The sequence below is a fragment of the Trichophyton rubrum genome (assembly GCF_000151425.1).
Source record: "Trichophyton rubrum CBS 118892 genomic scaffold supercont2.9, whole genome shotgun sequence".
NCBI lineage: Eukaryota > Fungi > Ascomycota > Eurotiomycetes > Onygenales > Arthrodermataceae > Trichophyton > Trichophyton rubrum.
In genome coordinates this window covers 418,890-439,742 of record NW_003456420.1, presented here as the reverse complement: position 1 = coordinate 439,742, position 20,853 = coordinate 418,890, and the positions used below count along the sequence as shown (strand labels likewise).

At 50.1% G+C, this 20,853-nt stretch overlaps 8 protein-coding genes across 8 annotated transcripts in view; 3 read left to right on the top strand and 5 right to left on the bottom strand.

The window, feature by feature from the left end:
• Positions 1-649: 649 nt before the first annotated feature.
• Positions 650-1,681, top strand: TERG_07144 (uncharacterized protein; the record flags this gene model as incomplete). Its single annotated transcript, XM_003232248.1, has 1 exon — positions 650-1,681. One exon carries the CDS (start codon positions 650-652, stop codon positions 1,679-1,681), a length of 1,032 nt encoding a protein of 343 aa, XP_003232296.1.
• A 548-nt stretch (positions 1,682-2,229) lies between these two features.
• Positions 2,230-5,991, bottom strand: TERG_07143 (potassium/sodium efflux P-type ATPase, fungal-type; the record flags this gene model as incomplete). The annotated part of the gene is made up of 4 exons (XM_003232247.1): positions 2,230-3,653; positions 3,721-4,755; positions 4,819-5,569; positions 5,767-5,991. The coding sequence occupies 4 exons, from the start codon at positions 5,989-5,991 to the stop codon at positions 2,230-2,232; spliced, it is 3,435 nt and encodes a 1,144-aa protein (XP_003232295.1).
• A 2,725-nt stretch (positions 5,992-8,716) lies between these two features.
• TERG_07141 (uncharacterized protein) lies at positions 8,717-9,814 on the bottom strand (the record flags this gene model as incomplete). Its single annotated transcript, XM_003232244.2, has 1 exon — positions 8,717-9,814. One exon carries the CDS (start codon positions 9,812-9,814, stop codon positions 8,717-8,719), a length of 1,098 nt encoding a protein of 365 aa, XP_003232292.2.
• A 1,310-nt stretch (positions 9,815-11,124) lies between these two features.
• Positions 11,125-12,780, top strand: TERG_07140 (uncharacterized protein; the record flags this gene model as incomplete). The annotated part of the gene is made up of 2 exons (XM_003232243.1): positions 11,125-11,432; positions 11,517-12,780. 2 exons carry the CDS (start codon positions 11,125-11,127, stop codon positions 12,778-12,780), a joined length of 1,572 nt encoding a protein of 523 aa, XP_003232291.1.
• Positions 12,781-12,809: 29 nt separating this feature from the next.
• Positions 12,810-13,124, bottom strand: TERG_07139 (uncharacterized protein; the record flags this gene model as incomplete). The annotated part of the gene is made up of 1 exon (XM_003232242.1): positions 12,810-13,124. The coding sequence occupies one exon, from the start codon at positions 13,122-13,124 to the stop codon at positions 12,810-12,812; it is 315 nt and encodes a 104-aa protein (XP_003232290.1).
• An 876-nt stretch (positions 13,125-14,000) lies between these two features.
• Positions 14,001-14,830, bottom strand: TERG_07138 (polyubiquitin; the record flags this gene model as incomplete). Its single annotated transcript, XM_003232241.1, has 3 exons — positions 14,001-14,452; positions 14,523-14,738; positions 14,809-14,830. The coding sequence occupies 3 exons, from the start codon at positions 14,828-14,830 to the stop codon at positions 14,001-14,003; spliced, it is 690 nt and encodes a 229-aa protein (XP_003232289.1).
• A 220-nt stretch (positions 14,831-15,050) lies between these two features.
• Positions 15,051-19,016, bottom strand: TERG_07137 (uncharacterized protein). Its single transcript, XM_003232240.2, has 2 exons — positions 17,526-19,016; positions 15,051-17,456 (listed from the first exon to the last, which is right to left on the bottom strand). Exons 1-2 carry the CDS (start codon positions 18,816-18,818, stop codon positions 16,296-16,298), a joined length of 2,454 nt encoding a protein of 817 aa, XP_003232288.1. The 5' UTR covers positions 18,819-19,016; the 3' UTR covers positions 15,051-16,295.
• Positions 19,017-19,758: 742 nt separating this feature from the next.
• Positions 19,759-20,853, top strand: part of TERG_07136 (uncharacterized protein) — a gene marked incomplete at its 5' end in the record, with an annotated part of 1,976 nt that continues 881 nt past the window's right edge. Inside the window, 5 exons of the mRNA XM_003232239.2 lie at positions 19,759-20,162; positions 20,212-20,367; positions 20,417-20,491; positions 20,551-20,678; positions 20,733-20,847. Of these exons, the coding sequence (XP_003232287.1) occupies positions 19,759-20,162; positions 20,212-20,367; positions 20,417-20,491; positions 20,551-20,678; positions 20,733-20,847 (878 nt within the window). The remainder of the gene's footprint in view (positions 20,163-20,211; positions 20,368-20,416; positions 20,492-20,550; positions 20,679-20,732; positions 20,848-20,853) is intronic.

The window sequence follows — 20,853 nt, the reverse complement described above, 5'->3', positions numbered from 1 at the left end:
AGATGATTTCTGTCATACATGTAGCTACCCCTTCGGAAGTTACCACTTCAATGGTTTCACCACCTGGTGGATCGAAAGAGAGTCTTTCATTCTCTTCCGTATGGCCTTGCTAGTTTGATGTCTGTGACCGAAACACATCTACACCCAATTGCTTTGGGAGGTAACATATCCCGCTTCGGATCTTTGCTGCCGCTATATCCAAATACGAATAAACCGCGAAAATATGATTCCACCTCAGCTAAGGATTCTCCGCCTAATTTCAACTATGAAAACGGCTATGGGGAGTTGAGACTAAATGCGCTTATGGCGTCTAATGCGGCTCTCCGAAGGTCCACAAATTTGGCGTTGCCGCGTTTAGCTCAAAATTAACTCTAAATAATTATATAAGCAGAAGTTACTCGATTGTAATAGGCTGGATTTGTCGTCACTTTCGAATAAGGGATTGAGTGAGCTTCTATTGGTCAGCACCCGACGCCACGCCCAACATCTCCAAATATGCCACCGATCATCGGTGATCCAGGTTGAAGTTATTCGTTAAATATACGGCTTCAGTCTGCTAGCTACTAGTGTTGGCTCACTCTTTTGGCTCAGTCTTTTTTTTTGATATTATCTTCTAACAAAGTGCCACGGGATTTTGGCAGTTTATAAGATGGACGAAGACGTAGTTGTGGTGAGCCCTGTAAACCTTTGTGCTCAATTAAGGGACAGTTATTGTACTCTTAATCGAGTCAGTAAACCTCCATTACCTTACTTTTCGGGACAAGAGTTTACTGTTCGCTCTCATACTGCTCCACCTCCGATTCCAGCTCCACCCGATGGCCTCCCTGTTATTGAGCTCAGTAAGCGCTTTGAAAGACAACAGAAACATCCTGCTGAACGCTGTCTGTTACATCCTCCATCTCCGGGTCACGTTGGAAATCAGATTGTCCATTTGAAAATATCCAGGGAAATTCGATTTCGAGATAATCGGAAGTCACAGGTAGGGCTTGTCGATATCTTGAATGTTCAGCCAACCAAGAACCAAGGGCCACAAAAAAATATGACTCTTTTTGCAAAATTCTACGATCCTCTTTACAACGACCATGATTCATACATATACGACAGATTTTACTGCTGTGATTACGATTACTCGCATGAAGTTGCAGTGTATAAACAATTGAAGCCCCTGCAGGGAAAATACATACCCAAGTTCTACGGGTCATTCACCCTGGAATTACCTATTCCCGGCCATGATACGAATCGTCTTGTTCGGTTGATTCTCCTGGAATATATTCCTGGACGGTCAATAAAATCACATGGGGCCGGAGACTTTTCTCAGCAGGAACGTCAAAGACTTTTGAAGATCATGATAGATACCGAGCTTACAATGTATAAACATGGGTTTAAGGGTGGTTTCTACCGTCATGATGATATTATAATCAACTACAACTCTAGATGTGCTCAACGTACTCGACCAATCGTTCTAGTGGACTTTGGGGTATGCAATTTGCTTCATGATGGCCCTGAATGGTGTGAAATCCCTGTGGCTCGATGGATGAAGCGTGAGGGAGGTGATGTTTGCCTTGCGATCTCAGAATGGATTGACTGGGACTTGGACCTTTGGTATAATCGCATCTATGCGGGGAATACGGAAATCGCTGCTATCGGGATCCCATTTATCCCGCGTGATCATTTGGGCTAGAGAATATACACCAAAAAGCCGGAATTCACGAATTAGTTCGGCATGGACAGTAGAAGCAAAAGCAAAGATTCTCTCCTATTGATGTCAATATTTCCAACTGTGGCTCCCCCTGAAAACGATGTACTATACCTCTGCCTGGACGGCACATATTCCAACATATATTGGACATTTCGCTCTTGTGCTGTGTAATAATCTAGTCATTACAATTATGATACTCTTCTTATTAATAATTTCAAAATATATAACATTACAGACGATATAAACTCAGCGGACGTTTAAGCAGTCGGAAATCGAAGATAAAAGTCTTGATAAAATTCGAACTCGGAGGAATATTAACTCATAACTATATATTCAGGCAAAGCTCAACTCGGCCTTTTCCCCTTGCTTTGCTCATTGATTATTACTCACCTTTGATATATCGTCAGATAGGGCCACAAATCATATCTTCATCAAATCTATACCACCCAGTCTTTCTCACTGAATCACCAGGCCTCCCTTGTAGTTATACGAGTTAAATTCTTTTTGTAACAAAAGAAAAGCTGCCAAACTCAAACTGTTTCCTTCGCTCTTCCGCCATCATCAAGTCGACGGTGATTATCTCTGCCCATAACACTTGACCTTCCACTTTCTGGGCCCACAGGAATACTCCTTTCACTGCCCTTGGTAAGAGATTTGGCAAAGGTGAAGAAGCCTTGACGAAGACCAAGTTCGTGGCTTGGCCATCTTCTGCGGAAGCCGGTGGCTGCGACATCACCATAATCTTCGCCCTCTGCAAACCATCCAGTGCGTCGTTTGACAAACTTCCAGGCCTCAATACCGAGAACAAATATCACCACTGATCCAAAAGCAAGGCCCCATTCCCAAGTGATACCTTGGTGTTTGAAAACCTTGGTGTTCAGTCCCGGGATGTAGACAGCTGGGAAAACCGAGAGGGCTCCGATAACAACAGCCCAGAAAAGAAATTGATTCTCCCAAATATCGTGGAAGAAGGGGAAGAAAGGAACAGTATCGTCGCTGTGGTCACGGTATGGTTCAAGGTTGAACATGCTGTTGCGAAGGTGCTTGAATTCCCATGCTGAGATGAGAATAAGCCAAGTCAGCTCAGCGAAAACCACTGCTCTGGCACGGAAAACAACGTTGCAGCTATCGCTGGCGGCATGGTTACAATCAATTCCCAGATCTTCCATGCCGTTTCCGACGCCGTAGACCACTATCACGAAGGTAAGCAATGTACAAGCTCCCATGATGATGCCGTAGACCATCATATCAACTACAATCTGCCAGGTAAATACACCCTTCTTGGTATCATGTGGAGGACGATGCATGACTGCGGCGGATACCTTTTCACGGCCTAGTCCGAAGGCAGGGAACGAGGAGGTCAACATGTTGATCCATAGGATTTGCAGTGGTGAAAGTGGGAAGACAGAAAATCCCTTTTGATCCTTGAATCCAAGGCCCATAATCAGAAGAACTACCTCGCCAATGTTCGACGTTAGAAGATGGAGGATAAACTTTTGGATATTATCAAACATGCGACGTCCTTCCTCGATAGCATTAACAATACTGGCAAAGTTGTCATCGGTAAGCACAATGTCAGATGCCGATTTTGCAACATCTGAGCCTCCCATACCCATGGCAATTCCAACATCAGCAGCCTGAAGGGAGGGTGCATCGTTGACTCCGTCTCCTGTCATGGCGCAGTATCTGCCGCGGCGGTGGAGCGCAGCAATCATTCGAGTCTTTGTGTCAGGGGCACAACGGGCAATCACAAGCGGTAGGGAAGGCAAAGCATCAATCTCTTGGTCAGTCATTCCGTCGAACTCGGCGGCAGTTTTGACCAGAGATGCCGATTCTGCTGCAGATAAGGTGCCAGTGTTGCGTGGAATGATTCCTACTTCCTTTGCTATGGCGGTTGCGGTGGAAGGGTGGTCACCAGTCAACATATGGACACGAATTCCGGCCATGGTACATTCTATATTTTATATTTTAGCATATCGAAGCCTGTGTGCAATCATAAGAGTAAGAAGGTCGGTACATACCTTTGACAGCATCCTTGGTCTCCAATCTTGGAGGATCGTATAAACCGGCTAATCCCAACAATGTAAGATCACATTCAACCTGATCTCTCGGAATTTCGGTATTCTTGTCGAGGCTCTTAGGGCCGGGTTTCTGAGCAATCGCTAGAACTCGTAGTCCCTGTTCGGCAAGGAATCCCATCTGGTCGAGCACTTGTTCCTTCATTTCGGGGGTCATGGGTTCACGTTTCTCGCCAAATCCAACAGAGGTGCATAGATCCAAGATTCTTTCAACGGCTCCTTTGGTGAAGATAACAGTTCCATTCCCCTGGTCACGTTTGTAGATGACAGACATGCGCTTCACGGTACTATCAAAGGGGTATTCAGCCAGAGGCTTCCATCCATTCTCAGCCTCGAGAGATTTCTTGCCAAACCCAAACCTATGGGCAAACACTTGCAGGGCAACTTCAGTTGGGTCACCCATTGTTTGCCAGGAGCCAGCAGGCTCGTCATATCGGACAGTTGCTAGATTGCACAATGCAGCAGATTCAAGAAAAGCGGCCAATTCAGGGACAACCTCTGGGAGGACTGCGCCTTCAGATCCTTCATCATCGTCATCTTCTTCTGCCTGCTTCTCATTACGAATCTCCTCCTTTCGTCGTTGGTCTCGTTCTTCTTTCTCGGCAGGGACGTCAAATTTCAAACCAGCGGCACTTCGAAGAGCATCTTGCTCGGAGCGTTTGCGCTCGCGTTCCTGTTCTGCCTCCTGTCGGGTTGCTGGTGACTTTCCGAGAGTGATAGTTCCACGGGTTGGGTTAGTAGCATCGTTGGACTTGGTTAGGGAGTAGATTCCCACGCCAGGTAGCCACGCTTTACGTGTTACCATTTGTCCCTGGGTCAAAGTTCCTGTTTTATCTGAGCAAATGTTGGTAACACCTCCTAGAGCCTCGAGAGCACTAAGTTGCCGAACGACCACTCGTCGCTTTCGCATCTGGGTCATACCAACCACCATTGTGATTGTAAGGACGGCAATAAGTGATTCGGGAATAATGGCAATTCCTGTTTCAGCAGTTAGTTAAAGCCGAAGCATATAGATACCGAATGATATACAGGTTTACTTACCAGTCGAGATGGCATAGATAGCGACTTCATCCGTTACGTTGAACTTGTTAACTCCAAAGACAATGATAGCAAGCAAGATGGCACATCCAAAGAGGGAATAGGCAAGTTTACTCAATTTAATCTGCAGGGGAGTCCCCTCAGTCAAGCCGAGGAACTTTCCAATCGCATCCCAGATACGCAGAGCACCTCCCTTGACTGGCTGGAAGGTGCCGTGCTTGGAAGACATGGAGCGGCCGGCTTTCCTCTTTTTCCCTTGCATAGACTGTGCTATCTTGCCAATTTCCGTATACATTCCGGTAAAGACGATTATTCCACGACCACGGCCTTTGGTTACGGTGGAGGAAGAGTAGGCCATATTGAGGCGGTCTCCAACACCTACAGTCACCTCATCACCGTTGGCTTCGAACTCGGTATCTTTGGCAACGGGGGCGGCCTCTCCAGTCAAAATCTTTTCATCACATTCAAGGTTCATGGCTTCAAAGAGCCTCAAGTCGGCAGGAACAGTATCTCCAGTTTTTATCTGAACAACATCTCCTGGAACGACTTCTCCTGATGGAACGGTGATGGCGTTGCCGTTTCTGATGACGTTTGCGGAGGGAGAGGAGAGGGACCGCAGAGAGTCCATTTTCTTCTCAGCTTTAAACTCCTGATAAAAACCGATGAGGACGTTGATGACAATAACAGCAGTGATGACACCGCCTTCAATATAATCGGAGACACCGTATGAAAGTGCCATTGCTAGTACAAGCACCTAGAGAAAGAAATATTGTTACTATTTGGTTTCCCGCCATGTAGGTTGAAGAAATGATATCATATCAAAATTGTCACGCTTAACCAATGTTTTAAGTATGATTCTACCATACATATTTGATTCATTGGATGCTTACAACACCACGAAGATATCTAGTCTAGATGGGCGAAGGGATAAGGGGAAGGTAACGAACTTACTAGAATCATAGCATTTGATATCTGCTTTCCGAGAAGGGTGTACCATTTGACACCCCCCTCCCCAGACAGCCGATTGGCGCCATACTTTTCTTGAAGCTGGCCGACCTTTGCATCACTCAGACCGGTGTCGATGTTGGTATCGAGCTGCTGGGCGAGACGGTCGATAGAGAGCAGAAAGGGATGCTGCTCGTACTCTTGATTTATGCCATCCTTCTTGGAAGGCATCACGAAACGTCGCGTACTCCCTTCGTTCTTTGCCGGGGCAGGTATCCTTTGTTATGAGGCTGTGTTTATAAGGGCGGGAAGTGGAGTCCAAAGATATATACCTTGAACAGTGCAATAGTTGTAGACAAAACGATCGAATACACCTCTCCTGGGGGGGTTCTTGGTATAGTTATAGCAAACAGATATACTTCTCACGGCGAAGAAGCTTGATTGATGCGGGGGATACGCCGGACTTTATATATCCAGGTCCCGCCCGCTCCCTCCTCGGAACCGTGTATCTGCCAAGAAAACCTCAGATACGGCGGGCCAAGTTCGGTACGCTGTGACGTCAGAAAGCCTGGCTTACTTTGCCTGCCAATGTCGAGCTCCGAGGGTGCTGGGCGGCGACCAAGGACGCTGTGGGTCGAGCCAGCGGCAAGATCCTATCAGGGCGCTGCACATGCCGGACTGACTTTCGCTCTGGGCCCAGGAGCTTCCCAGGAGAAAGGCTCTTCTGATAGAGAGGCCGCTTGGCGTTCAGGGTTCTTGAGAGCCATGATATATATTGTTCCTTGTGATTTCGGAGTGCAGACAGATGGGATACCGATATCTCCTCAGGATGCTGCGAGCCCCCATCGGAAAGGCTTTTTTTCCAAAGTGAGAAAACTGTGATTTAGGCTTTCCAGTAAACCGGATGGGCTGCCTTATCACATCTTCCTTCCAATCCCCCAGATCCGAGAAACGCGCGGAATAAGCAAGCCAGCGACTAAGCGCAGGGATTATACCGGTGGAACGATGCATATAAAAGCGCTGCTTCATAAATAAAGGACGTTCCTTCCTCTGCACGCGGCCGGAAAGGCTTGGCCCGCCACGCTCTCTCTCTGCACTCCCATTGGTTTAGTGTATAGCCACGTGAGCGCCCGCCCAGCCTTCCTTAATATTAACCAATAGAACAAATGCAAGTGGGGCATTCCGTGCATTGCGCCAACCTTGGCGGAGCGCATGGGCCTTATCACGTTTTAGCCAAGAAATTCCGACCGCTTGGCGCGCTCAGCCGCTCGCTTGTTCCGCCGCAGCCGAACGCTGGACGGGATGGACGGCAGTTCCTCGGTGGTCGGCTCTCGGAGGTCTGCGGTCGGTCTGCGGAGTGCGAGGGAGACAGATGTGCTGCCGGGGAACACAGTGCATAGGACTAGGAAGCTAGGTAGAGAAGAAAGCCGCAGCATGTTCCGTTAAAGCAGAAGGAGACAGATGCTGTTGAGAGCAAAGAAAAAGCAACTATACAGCGCTGCGGGTGTTCCTGCAATAGTAGCCAATGGCAGCAGGCTGGATGCGATACCTCAAGACCAGGAACCGACAAAAGGAATAGCTCACCCGCAGCGGAGAGCGGTGAAGGAAAGCTCATATTTCCCAAACACGGGAGCTAGATACAAAACAGCAACAACCAGGCAGAACGGGAGATGCAACAGCGCAGAGGATGCTCCGGGCTTGTGTCCCATGAACAAGCTTCCTAAGACATTACATCGCACAAAGGCCACGCTATCCTTGTCCCACGACAATCCGCTTATAGACCAACGTTTAGATATATTTCCAATCCTCCTGAGTTAGTTGGACATGGATACATGCAGCAGAAACCCATACCCCATACTCCCTTTCTTCCTCCGCCTTTCCGGCAACATATCCTATCGTCAATGCACCCTTGCACATTGGGCGGAATCCGAACACCGGTATCGGGGATTCCAGATGAAGTTTCTAAATTCCGGCCCTTCTAAGCTCCGATGTGGCGCACATCTCAAACATAGAGGGGGCCCGCGCACCGCCAGCTTCACCAACTCACAGCATGCCACAACAACCCGACAACCGACCCTCCCAGCTAATTATATAGCTAGCTAGCTAGCCCCCGAAACCATGAATTGCTTGTTCTCTTCCCGTTGAAGCGAGGATGAGCGTATAGGCGGTTGCGGGAACTGGTGTTCCGTGTCGTTCATTCGTCAAGCCAGAGCGGAAAGGCTCTGTAGGGGCATGTGATGCTGCAGCTACATCTATACGAACGTTTCTGCACTTTATCACATCTAACTAGTTACTTAGCTATATCGTTATTGCATTGGCTAGGCGGGAAAGACGTTTCATACCCAATTGATTTAATATCGGCAAACTCGGAAAGGGCATGGAATTATAGTTACTTGCAATGGGCGCATATGTTTGGCATCTCCATTTTCGTCACAGATGCTCATGCATAGTTTGTGTTTGTTTATTCAAATAACTAAATGCTATACTCTGCTTCCTTGCCGATGATCAATTATCCTTCTTCTCCTCGGAGCCAAAATAAACTGCGTGGGATTTGCATTGCTTCATCGCTTCGTTTCGCCCGGTCGTTCCCATTGGACATGATCCTCGGCGTTTGCACCATGGATAGAGCTGACTTGCCGGTATCCCCATTTTGCACTTTTTCCATGTGCTTCCGTTAATATCGTATCTCGTATACACGTTCATGTCGTCCGTCCACGTAGCATACAGTATAATACAGGCGTTAAATGTGCTGTTCATTTCAAAAAAGATACTCGTTAGCCCCATCCCTGCCAGGCAGCACATGACAAGTAGCTGTTTTCGGAACAGGAGCTTCGCCAGAGCCAGCCTAGTTCGCTGATCGATATGTGAGATCTAGTGTCATCGGGAGGATAATCGGGGTCTGATCGCCGAGTAAGCACACAGTGAAGCGTCAATCAGGTGAAGAAATATGCCTGATCTACTTCTTTGCCTTGCGTTTTCCCTTCCGCTTCGAACTTGATGTCGGGGGATCTGGAACGCTGACTGTTCCCTCCACAACATCTTCGCCTTGGTTCTTCAACCGTTCAGTCCCGCTAATGAAGAATGTAAGATCCCGATTCTGCTCTGCCAGATCCTCGTTTGCGGCCTTCAGTTTGGACACCTCTGCATCAAGAAACTCTACTCGCTCCATTAAGCTGGCATTCATCGTCTTCTCTTCACGCCACTGCTTCTCCATCGTCCGAGACATGGACTCAAACTTTTCTGCTCGGCGCTCGGCACGCGCCTTATCACGCTCCAGAGACGGGATGGTTTCTCGAGTTAAACTATCATACTGCGACTGTAGCTTCTCCATATCTCTGGCAAGCCGTTCTGCTGCCTCCTGGGCGGATATGGCGCTTGCGCTGGCCTTGGAAGCTTTATCTGCGGCACGCTCAACTTGCTCTTCAAAGTAAACGCGCTGGCTCTCAAGTTGGCTTGTGAGTAGGTGGGTATACTCGACACTGATGTTTTCGAATTTTTCTCGCGGTACGGCGTCGCTCCAGTCTGGAGGATCGAGCGCGCTGTCTCCCCTGGCTGGAAGTTCTAGGAGCTTGCCATCTGATTTACCCTGGATGATACGGTGGACATAGCCGTCTCCTAGGTAATCCCAGACACGCTGGGAGGTGAGATCCATGGCGAACGAGTGGGATGTTTCCTTGTAGTGATCGAAGGCGTGCGCTCCATCGTACCGCCCACACCCGATGTTGCCGCATATCAGACATATCCAGAGATTAACTTCTGAATGACAGACGCTACACTCGCTCGGTCCCTCATCCATGGCAAAGTTGACATTCCGCTTCCCTAGATCGTCCTGCGTATACCGACAGACCGGGCACCCACTTCCTTTCCATCTCTGTAGACAAGTGCAGTGAAAAACATGCTGGCAGAGAATCGTAAGTAAACCTGATGTCTCGTCCATACGCTCGAGGCATACAGGACAAGTAGGCAATTCTATCAACGATGGTGTAGGTGGAGCTAGCGGTTTACTCGACATTGTCGAAGGTGCATCCGAAAAGGGAAACGGATCGTTCTTCATATCGGGGAACTTTGACTCTGCTGCAGAAGAACTAACCTGTATCTCCACGTCTTTGACAAATACCACATGGCAAGCTTCAGGCTATAATAGCAAGTCAGCAGGGCATCATTTCAAAATAAAGTAAGAGCACAAAAAAAGATACCTCCATGCTATTAAATAGCTTCCCGTTCCAAGTATTCTGCCATTCCTTGGCCTTTTTCCCACTCCGAAACTTCATTAAAACCATATATCTATTTGCCCTCGCAGTCTTCACCATTCGAAAATGACTAACGTCCTCCATCGTCTGTTCACCCACATACCCCAAAAAATCAGAGGGGGACAGGTATGACGGTACTGCAAGAATACATAACGTTGTACAATCTTCCAACGAAAGCGTTTCTTCCGCGGGCCCACTTGCGGCTCCAGAACCTGATGCATGGGCAAGACCAGGCGCAGATGGATGGTTCGAAGCAGGCGCATGTGAAGAAGACCCTACACCCTGCAGATAGAACAGATCCTGGTCATGATTATCCTGGCCTAGCGAAGGCGTTTCCTCTGCATCACGGTAAAGATGAACAATCCCATACACGCTATCCGTCAAACCCAGATCAAGAGGGACATATTTGCCCTTCGTAGCTAAGCCGCTAATAACATTCGACCCTATACCTTTGGATATCTCGTTATGAACCATATCGACGCCCTGTATGGAGAGAGTGTCTGTTCGGGGATCGTGATCTGTATGTATCTCCGTGTCTTGTAGGGATGTGGTAGCTAGGTGGTTCGCAAGATCGGTGGCAACGTTCGGCGCAGGTTTGGCCTTCTTCCTACGAAACGGCCGTACAGATTCACGCAGGGATTTGAGCTTTAAAGCGTATTCTTCGAAAGAGGCGTCGGAACACGGATGTCTTTGTGCGTCCTTTGAAGGTGTATGCGCAGCGCTGGCCTGGGGGTGGGATAGCACTTCGAGAATGAGGTGGTAGAAGTAGGAGGGCATAACTACCGCCGTACCGCCCAGTGATGTCCTCTAGGCCCACAGTACCGCAGGTAATTCCCTCACTCTGCACTCGATAAGCCAATCACTAAGGCCTGTTCGGCTTCGTTGGACTCATGAAGCTGGTATATTCCAGCAGCTTTGCTGATAACGAGTTTGAGATAGCTTGGTAGCTGTTGACTAACTAGTTCATTTGTGTTGGCGCCTAGCCTAGTTCGTCTCGGCGCCTGGCGCTTAACTATAAGGTTTAACGACGGCAGCTCCGCTCATCCGCTGCTCCAGGCAAACACTTTACCGGCTGCTCGCTACAGGAACTGTCTGTCACTCTTTCGCTGGTACGATGGACCAGCTCACCAGCCACATACTCGAGAAGAAAGTCAAAGAGTTCATCGACTCAATCGAGCCATCTCTAATCTGCGAGTTGGCCTCCTCCTTGCACCCTGAGAAAAAATCATGTAAAATCTTCTCAGACCCGAAGAAAGGGAGCTATAATGTCTGCTTTCCCATTGTGTTTACAGAGCAGATTCCCAATGCTGCCGAGCCTGCGTCAACGCAGGAGACGACCGAACGATGGATGATCAGAATTCCCTTGCTTCCGCGTCTCGCTTTTCCCGAGGAGAAGCTGCGAAGCGAGATAGCAACAATGAAGTAAGGATAGGAAACTTCAAGATGTCCATTCCTGCATTCAAGCTATTGTCAACATGTAGCTAACGGTACTGTTCTATTACATAGGTTCATCGCTGAGAAAACCACGATTCCTATTCCACGGCTGTACCATTATTCCATAAACCGAGATAACATCCTTAACCTTCCGTTTATGGCCGTAGAGTACATCATGGGCAATACACTCCACGGAAGGATATCAAAACTTCCTAAAGAGCAGGAGCTGTATCTTTACGGCCAGCTTGCAGATATATACCTCCAACTTCACCGCCACCAGTTTGATCGTATTGGTGCCCTCACGCTGGACAGCAATGATGAAAATTGGGTTTTTGAACACAACCGGCCGCTCACTATTGAGCTAAACGACCAAGAACTCAGTGGCATGAAGGGTTCCGAGATAATCCCAGCCCATCAGACTTACAGTTCCACGATTGACTATGTCTATACTGTTATGAAATTGGTCTTCAACGACTTCTACCATTCGAGAGATAGCGTTTTCAACGAGACGGATGCACGGAACTATCTATACGGCATATTTGCATCGCAAGGCATTGTGATGGAATGGGTAGACGAAAGGGATAACCATGGACCATTCCTTCTGATGCACGGGGATCTTCGACCTCCCAATATCTTCGTGGATGATGACCTGAACATCACCTCCGTCATCGATTGGGAATGGAGCCACACAGTCCCATCGCAAATGTTTATTCCACCGTCCTGGATATGTGGCCAGGAACTTCCAGCTGCAACTACAAAGCCCTACCACCTTGTACTTGACGTATGCGTTTCTCAGTTTCAGCGAGCCGCAAGAGAGCAGGAAGACCAACATTATAACCCGGATAAGAAGCTGAAACTTTGTCTTCCCCTGGTCAAACTATGGAACAGGCATCTCAAATCGGAAAAGTTGTTCATTGCCTACGCTCTTTTAAAGCCATGCTACCTTGGCAATGTCTACTGGAACCTTCTGGACGACATATATCACGGAACAGACAGTGGAGAAAGGGTGGATGGTTTCTATAAACTCAAAGTTCGTAAACGACAGGAAAAAGAACTGCAGAGAGTACTGTCCGACCTCGAGGCTTACAAGAAGGAGTTAGCACTGGCAGGATTAGAACCAACCCAGCCGGCTGCTCCTCTGGTACTTAAGCCAGCGGAAGGAAACGATTCTAACACCTTGTCTAAGAGCGGCGAAGATGAGGATTCAGCTATCTACAGGATTTGGAAGAAACTCGACATCAAAAACACACTGAGCCCACTTCATTGCTGGGTTCCCTGCTCGCTGGTTGGTGTCAGTATCATAGTCTGTTGTATCATAGCTAAACGGCGACGATGAGGAGAGGGACCTTACTTTGTTTGTCTGCCTTAGAGTTGCCGTTCTAACAAATCGATAGCGGCCTGCAGGGCTTCAATCCTTTGTCTGACATCATCCAGTTCCTGCTCGTAATGTGCCAGCTCCTCCTGAGGAGACATCGTAGCGTATCGGTCTCGCTCTCCCCGCGCATTTCGGGCACTGGAGGACATCAACTCCAAGGCCGCGATGTTTCTCCGGATGGTCTCCATGAACGCTTCGATTCTAACAGCCTCCTCCTCGAGCTGCTTCTGCTCGACGAGCCTCATTTGAAGCTCCGCTTTGATATCTTCGGTCATGGATGAGGACATTTTTCTTTCACTTTCCATTAGTATTCTATCATATTATTCTTTGGAGTGGTTCCTTACGCAAAGTTTTTGCTTGGGTTTGAGCTTTCAGGGCAGTATATATATGATTTCGGGTTCTTCGAGATGGCTTGAGATAAAGAAGATAGAGAGAAAGGGAGGGAGGGAGATGGGAATTCACTGCCTTTTTATAGACCTGAGATGGCTACCCCTCTCTGCTTTGTAGTCATATATCCAACAGAGCCGTACAGGTCTATAAGCCAATGGAACGAGAAAGGCCAGCCAGGGGGGTGTTGCTGCCTAGATTGAGACAGGGTATATTCATTCCGACCAACGACTGCATAACTAGGCTGCGAAGGACCCCGGCAGAAGAGCAAGAGAGCAGAGTGATCGTTAGGATGTTGATTTAGAGGGTGAAAGTTGAATGGAGTAAGGTATATGGGAGTAAGGGTTGAATGGTTTGAAAGTTCTAAGATGTATTTGAGATTTGAAGGACTATCTATATAACTGTAGGTTTAGCATAGAGTATTGGAAGCATTGGAAGCATTTAAGGGTACCAAGCCCCGATGTTCCGAACCATGGAGCCTTTCGATCCATCGACGCTTATCTATAACTAGCCATTCTACCAGCGCAGAACAACAAACAGATGCTTCAAATGAGCTTTATTGAGGTGTGTTTAGGGGTAAACTAGATTTATCTAGAAGTACTTTAGGAAGCGTAAAAGAACGGACGTGCCAGTCCCAGAATCAGTCGAGCAAGAGAGTTTAGGTAAAAGCATCATCATCCGTTCCCCCAACGCCATAGTTAAAAAACCGGTGTAGTTAAGTTGAAAAACAAAGCAGCTCATCCCAAGAAGTAAGAAAAGGTCGTAACAAACACCCGTCGTCGAACACCCATCATCTAGTTACCGCCTCGCAACCGCAGCACCAAATGCAACGTGCTCTCCTTCTGGATGTTATAATCGGACAGCGTCCGGCCGTCCTCAAGCTGTTTTCCAGCAAAGATGAGACGCTGCTGGTCTGGCGGAATACCTTCCTTGTCCTGGATCTTTGTCTTGACGTTGTCTATCGTGTCGCTGGATTCTACTTCCAGAGTGATAGTTTTGCCCGTCAGTGTCTTGACGAAGATCTGCATGCCTCCACGCAGACGAAGGACAAGGTGGAGAGTTGATTCCTTTTGGATGTTGTAGTCCGAGAGGGTCCGGCCGTCCTCGAGCTGTTTTCCTGCAAAGATGAGACGTTGCTGGTCTGGAGGGATGCCCTCCTTGTCCTGGATCTTGGTCTTGACGTTGTCGATGGTGTCGCTGGATTCGACCTCAAGAGTGATGGTCTTGCCGGTCAGAGTTTTCACGACTACGGTAAAGTGTTAGTTTTGTTGTTTCTGGTTGGTGGGTGGGTGGCGAGGCGTAAATGCTAAACTTACAGATTTGCATGCCACCACGGAGACGAAGGACGAGGTGGAGGGTGCTCTCCTTCTGGATGTTGTAGTCGGAGAGGGTGCGGCCGTCCTCGAGCTGTTTTCCTGCAAAGATCAGGCGCTGCTGGTCTGGGGGGATGCCCTCCTTGTCCTGGATCTTGGTCTTGACGTTGTCAATAGTGTCGCTGGACTCCACCTCGAGGGTGATAGTCTTGCCGGTGACTGCTAACCGTTAGCATCGAGCTTCTGACATCACAACATTGCAACGATGCTGTCTGCTGAGTTAACTTACGTGTCTTGACGAAAATTTGCATGGTGATGGACGTCTATGGGTTGAAACGAGAGCAAGGAGTGTAGAAGTATATGATGGCTGGCTGGCGGGGGTTGGCGGCACTGAGGTTTGTTGTCAAGAAGTGGCCTGATGCCTGATGCTCGATGGGGTTGTAAGGAAGAGGAAAAAAGGGAGTCATAGCAGGCGGTGGGCGGGCCTTTTATAGGGCGGCTGCGCCTTTGCGGAGAGGGGCGGTGACTGCCCGCGCTAAGGCCGAAAGCGGAAGCCAGGGGAGGCAGAAGTTGCTGGAAGGTGCGAGAACCAATCAGATGTCGAGAAGTGATGAGTCAGCAAAACAAGCCACCGCCAGGCTTCAGCCTCGGCAGATGACGTAGAGGTCACGTGGCATGACTTCAAAGACGCCGAAGTGAAGCAAGTAGTAAGTCAGTAGTAAGTCAGTATTATGGAAGTGAACATTGATTGATGCAGAGATAGCTAGGACCCGAGATGCAATATGCTAGGGAAGCAAGAGAGTAAGACAAGGAGGGAAAGTCAGTATGTGTGGCCGCGTAAATACATCAGCAGGCAGTTATATAAGTGAGTAGTTATCCATAGCAAGATTTAATCATTATTAAATAACTCCAAAAAAATAAAAATAAAAGCAATTCTTCTTTCTCTCACTTCATCTCAGATCATAAGTAGGTAAGTAGGCAGATAAGTAAATCAAATCGTTCATCGATCCGCATCAGGACCAAATTTTTCTTTTCTCATCTCTTCGTCAGTCGGGAATCAAACTGAACGCAAACAGTAAAAAAAAGGCAATAGTCAAAAAACACAGCAAGGTGAAGAATAAGAAGGATTAAAAAGGTGAAGCCTCAAGATCAGGACAGGATAGACCAGTTTCAGGATTGTGTATGGGGGGTTCAACTCGACCCGTCTAGCCTACGCATGGGCAGAGGCGAAGGCGACGGGGAGTGAAAGGTAAAAAAAACAAGTAGGAAAGCAAAGAGGAAAAGAGATAACCAAATAGCCGACGAACAGCAGGAGTAAGATAACAGTACACATATATCCCGTGAGGTGGATAGAAAACTGGACTTGCAAGATGAGTAGAAATAGACAAGACGTAGAGGGTCGTGAAAGAATGACGGATTAAATCGTGACACGTGATGCGTGATGAGAAGGGCTTCTCATCTAGGTAGTTGTGTATGACTGGCTGGGAAACGGTCAACAGTGCTATAAGGGGGTAGACGGGGGGATGCAACGGAACGAAACGCAAGACGGTTCATCATCATGATCATCATAAAACAGGACTTCGTTCATCATCATCCGTAAGTAAATCGATCAGAGGGTTAAAAGGTGGAGTGCTACGAGACGAGAACACCCCTGCGCATCTCGAGGTCGGCAAGTTTCATCTTTTTCACTCTCGCGGGGGGCCGCTCGCCGACCCAGCCCCATTTCCGGCGTCGCTCACGCTTGTCGCGCGGCCCCCGATCGTCAGAGTCGGCTAGTCAATTGGCACGTATCACCAAACGACTAACGAATTTGTTCGAAAGGCAGTCAAAGTCTTCCCGGTCAAACACGGAGGTCTCGTTGCGTCCGCGCAGATAGGACTCGTACTGCCGTACATGACCACGCACCTCTGTCATGGCCGCACAGACGTCCGAGTTGAAGTTGAAGATCTGCTGGTGCTGCGCGGTGTCCCAGTCCGTGAAGGCGGGAAGCTTCTGCGAAATGGCCTGGAACAAGCCTACGATGACACCGACGGGGATGGACTCCATGTCGTTGCAGAATTTGGTGACGGCGACGGGATCCTGGACGCGGTAGTGGCAGTCGAACTGCATTTCCTCCCAGACGGCGAGCAGGATGGTGGCGAGCATGAAGATGATGGGCCAGTTCTTGAGCTTGTCGCCGCTGTAGACGCTGGAGTAGAGGGCGGAGAGTTCCTCGAGGACGTCCTTTTGGAGCTCGCGCCACATGTTTGCCATGGCGCACTTGACTTGGAAGTTTATCATGACGGGAGCCATGACTTTGCCCCTGTAGTGGCTGTCGGAGTCCTCGACTTTGCCCGAGAAGGCTTCTTCTTCGAGCTCGCCCAGTCCCTCGACCATGGTGACGTGCATGGTGAGGTTGTAGGCGAGGGTGAGCTTGAGGGCCTTGCGGATGACGGGCAGCTTGGTGCGGAAGTAGAAGCGGTAGGCAGTCTTGAGCATCTGGGTGAGAAAGGGAGTGCCGGCGAAGTACTCGTCGACGAATCCCTCGTAGCTGCCGTTGCCGTCGATGTGGCGGTCGAGGTAGTCTGAGAGCATGGCGGTGGAGATGCCTTCCATGCCGGCGGAGAGCTTGGCGGTCTTGAGGTCGTAGTGGTTGGCGGGCCGGCTCATGGTCTCGACCCAGTCGAGGTTGAAGCACTCTTCATCGTGGACATAGACCTCTCTGGCCTTGACGGGGAGGACCTGGCCGTAGCCGTGGGTGATGAAGAGGGTGCGTTCCTGGTCGGAGAAGCCGGTGATGTTGCCGACGGAGAAGCCCAGGGTCACATGACGCTCGTAGTCGGCCTTCCAGTCTTTCATGAAGTAGCCGATCTCTTTGATGTCGATGCGGGTGCAGGGGACCTGCCAGAGCCGGGCATGCGATGGCTGGCAGCCCGTACACGGCTCTCCTTTGTCGCACTACAGGAATTATATTAGCAAAGAACATAAAGATAAAGGAAGAAAGAATGAAGAAAGAGATAGACTTACCGTCTTCTTGAGGAACTTGCAGCGGAGACAGGCTCTGAGTTTGCGGATCTCGCTGGCCTGTTTCCGCTGGTCAGGCCGGAGCGGGCCCTTCCGCTTACCGATCTTCTTCTCGCCGTTGCCACTACCGTCTTTACCTCCGGTGCTCTGCTTGCGGACCTTGGTCTCTGCATTTTTGGCCGCAATAGGACTCTTGCGCGACGGCTTTCTGCTCGGCGGCGATCCAGCAGCAGAGACATGAGCCCCCGATCCAGATCCAGAAGCAGACGATGCTTTGGGCGACCGTGAAGGCGAGGAGGAAGAGGCGTTCTGCTTCTTTGTGAGGACAGGCATGGGTCTGACCATGGCGATGGGACTGACTGCTGTCGGGGAGATGGAGCCATGGGAGACGAGGTCGCATGATACACGACGGGGTAAAGGGAGGCCGTAGTCGAACTCTAGCGCCGACTCTGAGCCCGGGGAGTGCATGTGTGGCGAGAGGGAGACGTCTACAAAGGACCCAAAGGAGTTGCGGGAGTGGAGGGAGTGGTGGTCTGAGAAGGAGGACTCTGACAGGCTGCGGTTGTGCAGGGTCTGGCTGGGGTTGATGAAGATGGGATGGTGCTGCTGCTGGTGACTGTGGTGATGGTCATGAAAGGACGACGAGTCTATGGAGTGAGCTCTGTCTATGGCCGTCCATCCGTTGTCGCTGCTGGCGCTGGTGAGAGAGCGGACCTCGAGGTAGCTGTCCACGGGGGAGCTTCCGGTCTCAGCCTGGTATGTGCCACTCATGCTCGCAGCCGTAGTGACAGCAGCAGCAGCAGCAGCAGCTGTGCTGTCGAGAGGAAAAGCACCGAGTTCAGCGTGGAAGTCATGCCAGGTGAAGGGGACCATGTCGACGGGGGTGGAGAGGGGGATGTACGAGCCGTCCATCATGCTAGTGGTAGTGTCGATGTGGTGATGGACCTCGGTCTCTGTGACGGGCAGCATGGGCAGTCCTATGGGCGACTGCAGCGGCATCGTGGTATAAGAGTAGTCCGGTTGACTCTGGTGATGCTGCTGATGATGCTGTTGATGCTGATGCTGGTGGTGGAACTGGAGGTGAGGCTGGAGACGTTGAAAGTGCCATTCCGCCACGAGCCCCGGGTCAGCAGCCTCAAAGGCCGTTGTCGCCGTTGCACTCGTCCCTGTCGTCGCTGCTGAAGTTGTTGATGTCGTAGTGGCCGTCGTCTCCTCTGGCCAGGAATGCGAGAGGTAGGCCCTGGGACTGTAGTCGAGGCCAACGAGGCCGTCCGCAGTCAGCTCGACGTCCGCCATGGTCTTGGGTCTCCGTCTCTCCGTCGGGTCGTCAGTCGTCAGTCGTCAGTCGTGAGTCGTCAGTCGTCAGGCCAAGCAGGGTCAGCTCAGCTCAGCTCGGGAGTCTCTCAGTCCACTCGATGGATGTCACTTGACGGAGAGGATGAGAAGAAGTAAGTCAGAGGAAGCGAGGATGAAAAGAAGAAGAAGAAGAAGAAGAAGAAGTCTTGACTTTTGCCTGTCCTGCTGCTTCTTCCTCTTTTCCCCACGAGAAAGACTTCAACTGCGCAAGAGAGAGACGGCCAAAGCAGCGGTGAAGGCTTCCCCGCCACTGCCACGGCCTTGGCTTACTGCCACTCACGCTACTCTCCCGCCTTCCGACGGTCTTGCCTCCTGCTGCTGCCCCGTGTGCTCTCTGGCGACGTCCTACGGCCACGCACCCCCTGGTCCCATGCACGGCCTCGTCATCCTTGTTCCCAGCAGGCAATAGTAAGAGACGACGATGATGTTAGAGAAGAAGAAGATGTTAGAGAAGAAGATGTTAGAAGATGTTGGAGAGGTGGCTGGGACGCAGATGCAAACGAGCAGAGACAGAGACATGCATAGAGAGAGGCAGAAGACAAAAGAGAGAGACAGAGAAGAGGACCGCTACTTTGGCGGCGGTGAGGTCGAGGTCGATAGTCGACGGGGCTCGCCTTTGCCCGTACGAAGCAGTCGCTAGAGGACTGTGCGAGGCCTTGTTTTCTTTTAGCCGATCAGATAGAGAAGAGGACGAGAGGTAGTGATAGTCTGGATAGTCTTGGAGAGTCGAGCATGACTTGCAGCTGGCGGGCCGCAGCCGTGACAGCCTTTAGTGGTGGTTGGTCTTCTTACTAAGATGACAATACCAACACAACAATATCTACACCCACAAGACAATGTACAATATAGATGGCCGCCATGAGAGTGCTATAAGATACCCATGCCGACCAGAAAAGTCGTCTTTCCCTCGTCCATCACCAGCACCAAAAGGACCATCGAGAAGAAGAAGCAGCAGCAGCAGAAAAAGCAAAACATGGCTATACCCGCCCTCTTCGCCACGCAGCCGCCGCTCCTCGACCAGCTGCAGACAGACACCTCCCGCTCCCAGGCAGAAGTAGTCGGCAGATGCGTTCCCTTTCTGCGCGGCGAGGAGACCGGCTTGCCCCTCAACGGCCATGGTGTCCAGTCGCTGGCCAGAGAGCTGCATGTAGAGTACCTGCTGGATGCGCTGGGGGAGTACCCGGGGCGCTTTGTCGGGCTGGACGCGAGCAGGCCGTGGATGGTCTACTGGGCGCTGACGGGGCTGGCCTTGCTGGGAGAGGACGTCAGTGGTTTTAGACGGAGGTACGTTGTATCTTTTGCATTGAATATAGTATATTTGTTGATGGTGTAGGCTGGTTGCTACTGCGGCGCCGATGCAGAGTGGCTCAGGGGGGTTTGGCGGCGGACATGGACAGACGGCGCATTGTGCCTCCTCGTATGCCATTACCCTCAGCCTGGCCATGGTGGGTGGACAGGAGGCGTTTACCTTGATCGATAGACTTGCATGGTACTCTCTCTCTCTCTACTTCCACTTATTCTGTATACTAATGGTGTAGTTGGAGATGGCTGGGTCAGCTCAAGCAGGCGGACGGCGGGTTTCAAGTCAGCGTTGGAGGCGAGCAGGATGTCCGGTCAGTCTATCTTCTTCTTCTTCTTATTTTCTTATAAGTGAGTTTACTAACTTCTTCAGAGGAGCGTACTGCGCTATGGTAATGATTGCCCTGCTGGATCTCCCACTGGAGTTGCCACTCGATGCTCCGGCGCGCAAGGCGGGACTCTCCCTCTTCACCAGCGGCCTGCCAGAGTACCTCGCTAGATGTGCGTCTCTCTCTCTATTACTTTGACTCTTTGGCTATATACTAACTTCTCTAGGCCAAACGTATGAAGGAGGGTTCTCAGGGAGTCCCGGAACAGAGGCCCATGGTGCATACACCTACTGCGCCGTCGCATGTCTCTGCATCATGGGCCACCCTCGGACTATGCTCAGGTACCC

Coding starts and splice junctions, on each gene's coding strand:
- TERG_07137 (XM_003232240.2), bottom strand. CDS start 18,818: ATGGCGGACGTCGAGCTGACTGCGGACGGCCTCGTTGGCCTCGACTAC. Junction 17,457..17,525: donor GCAAGTTCCTCAAGAAGACG/GTAAGTCTATCT, acceptor TAATTCCTGTAG/TGCGACAAAGGAGAGCCGTG.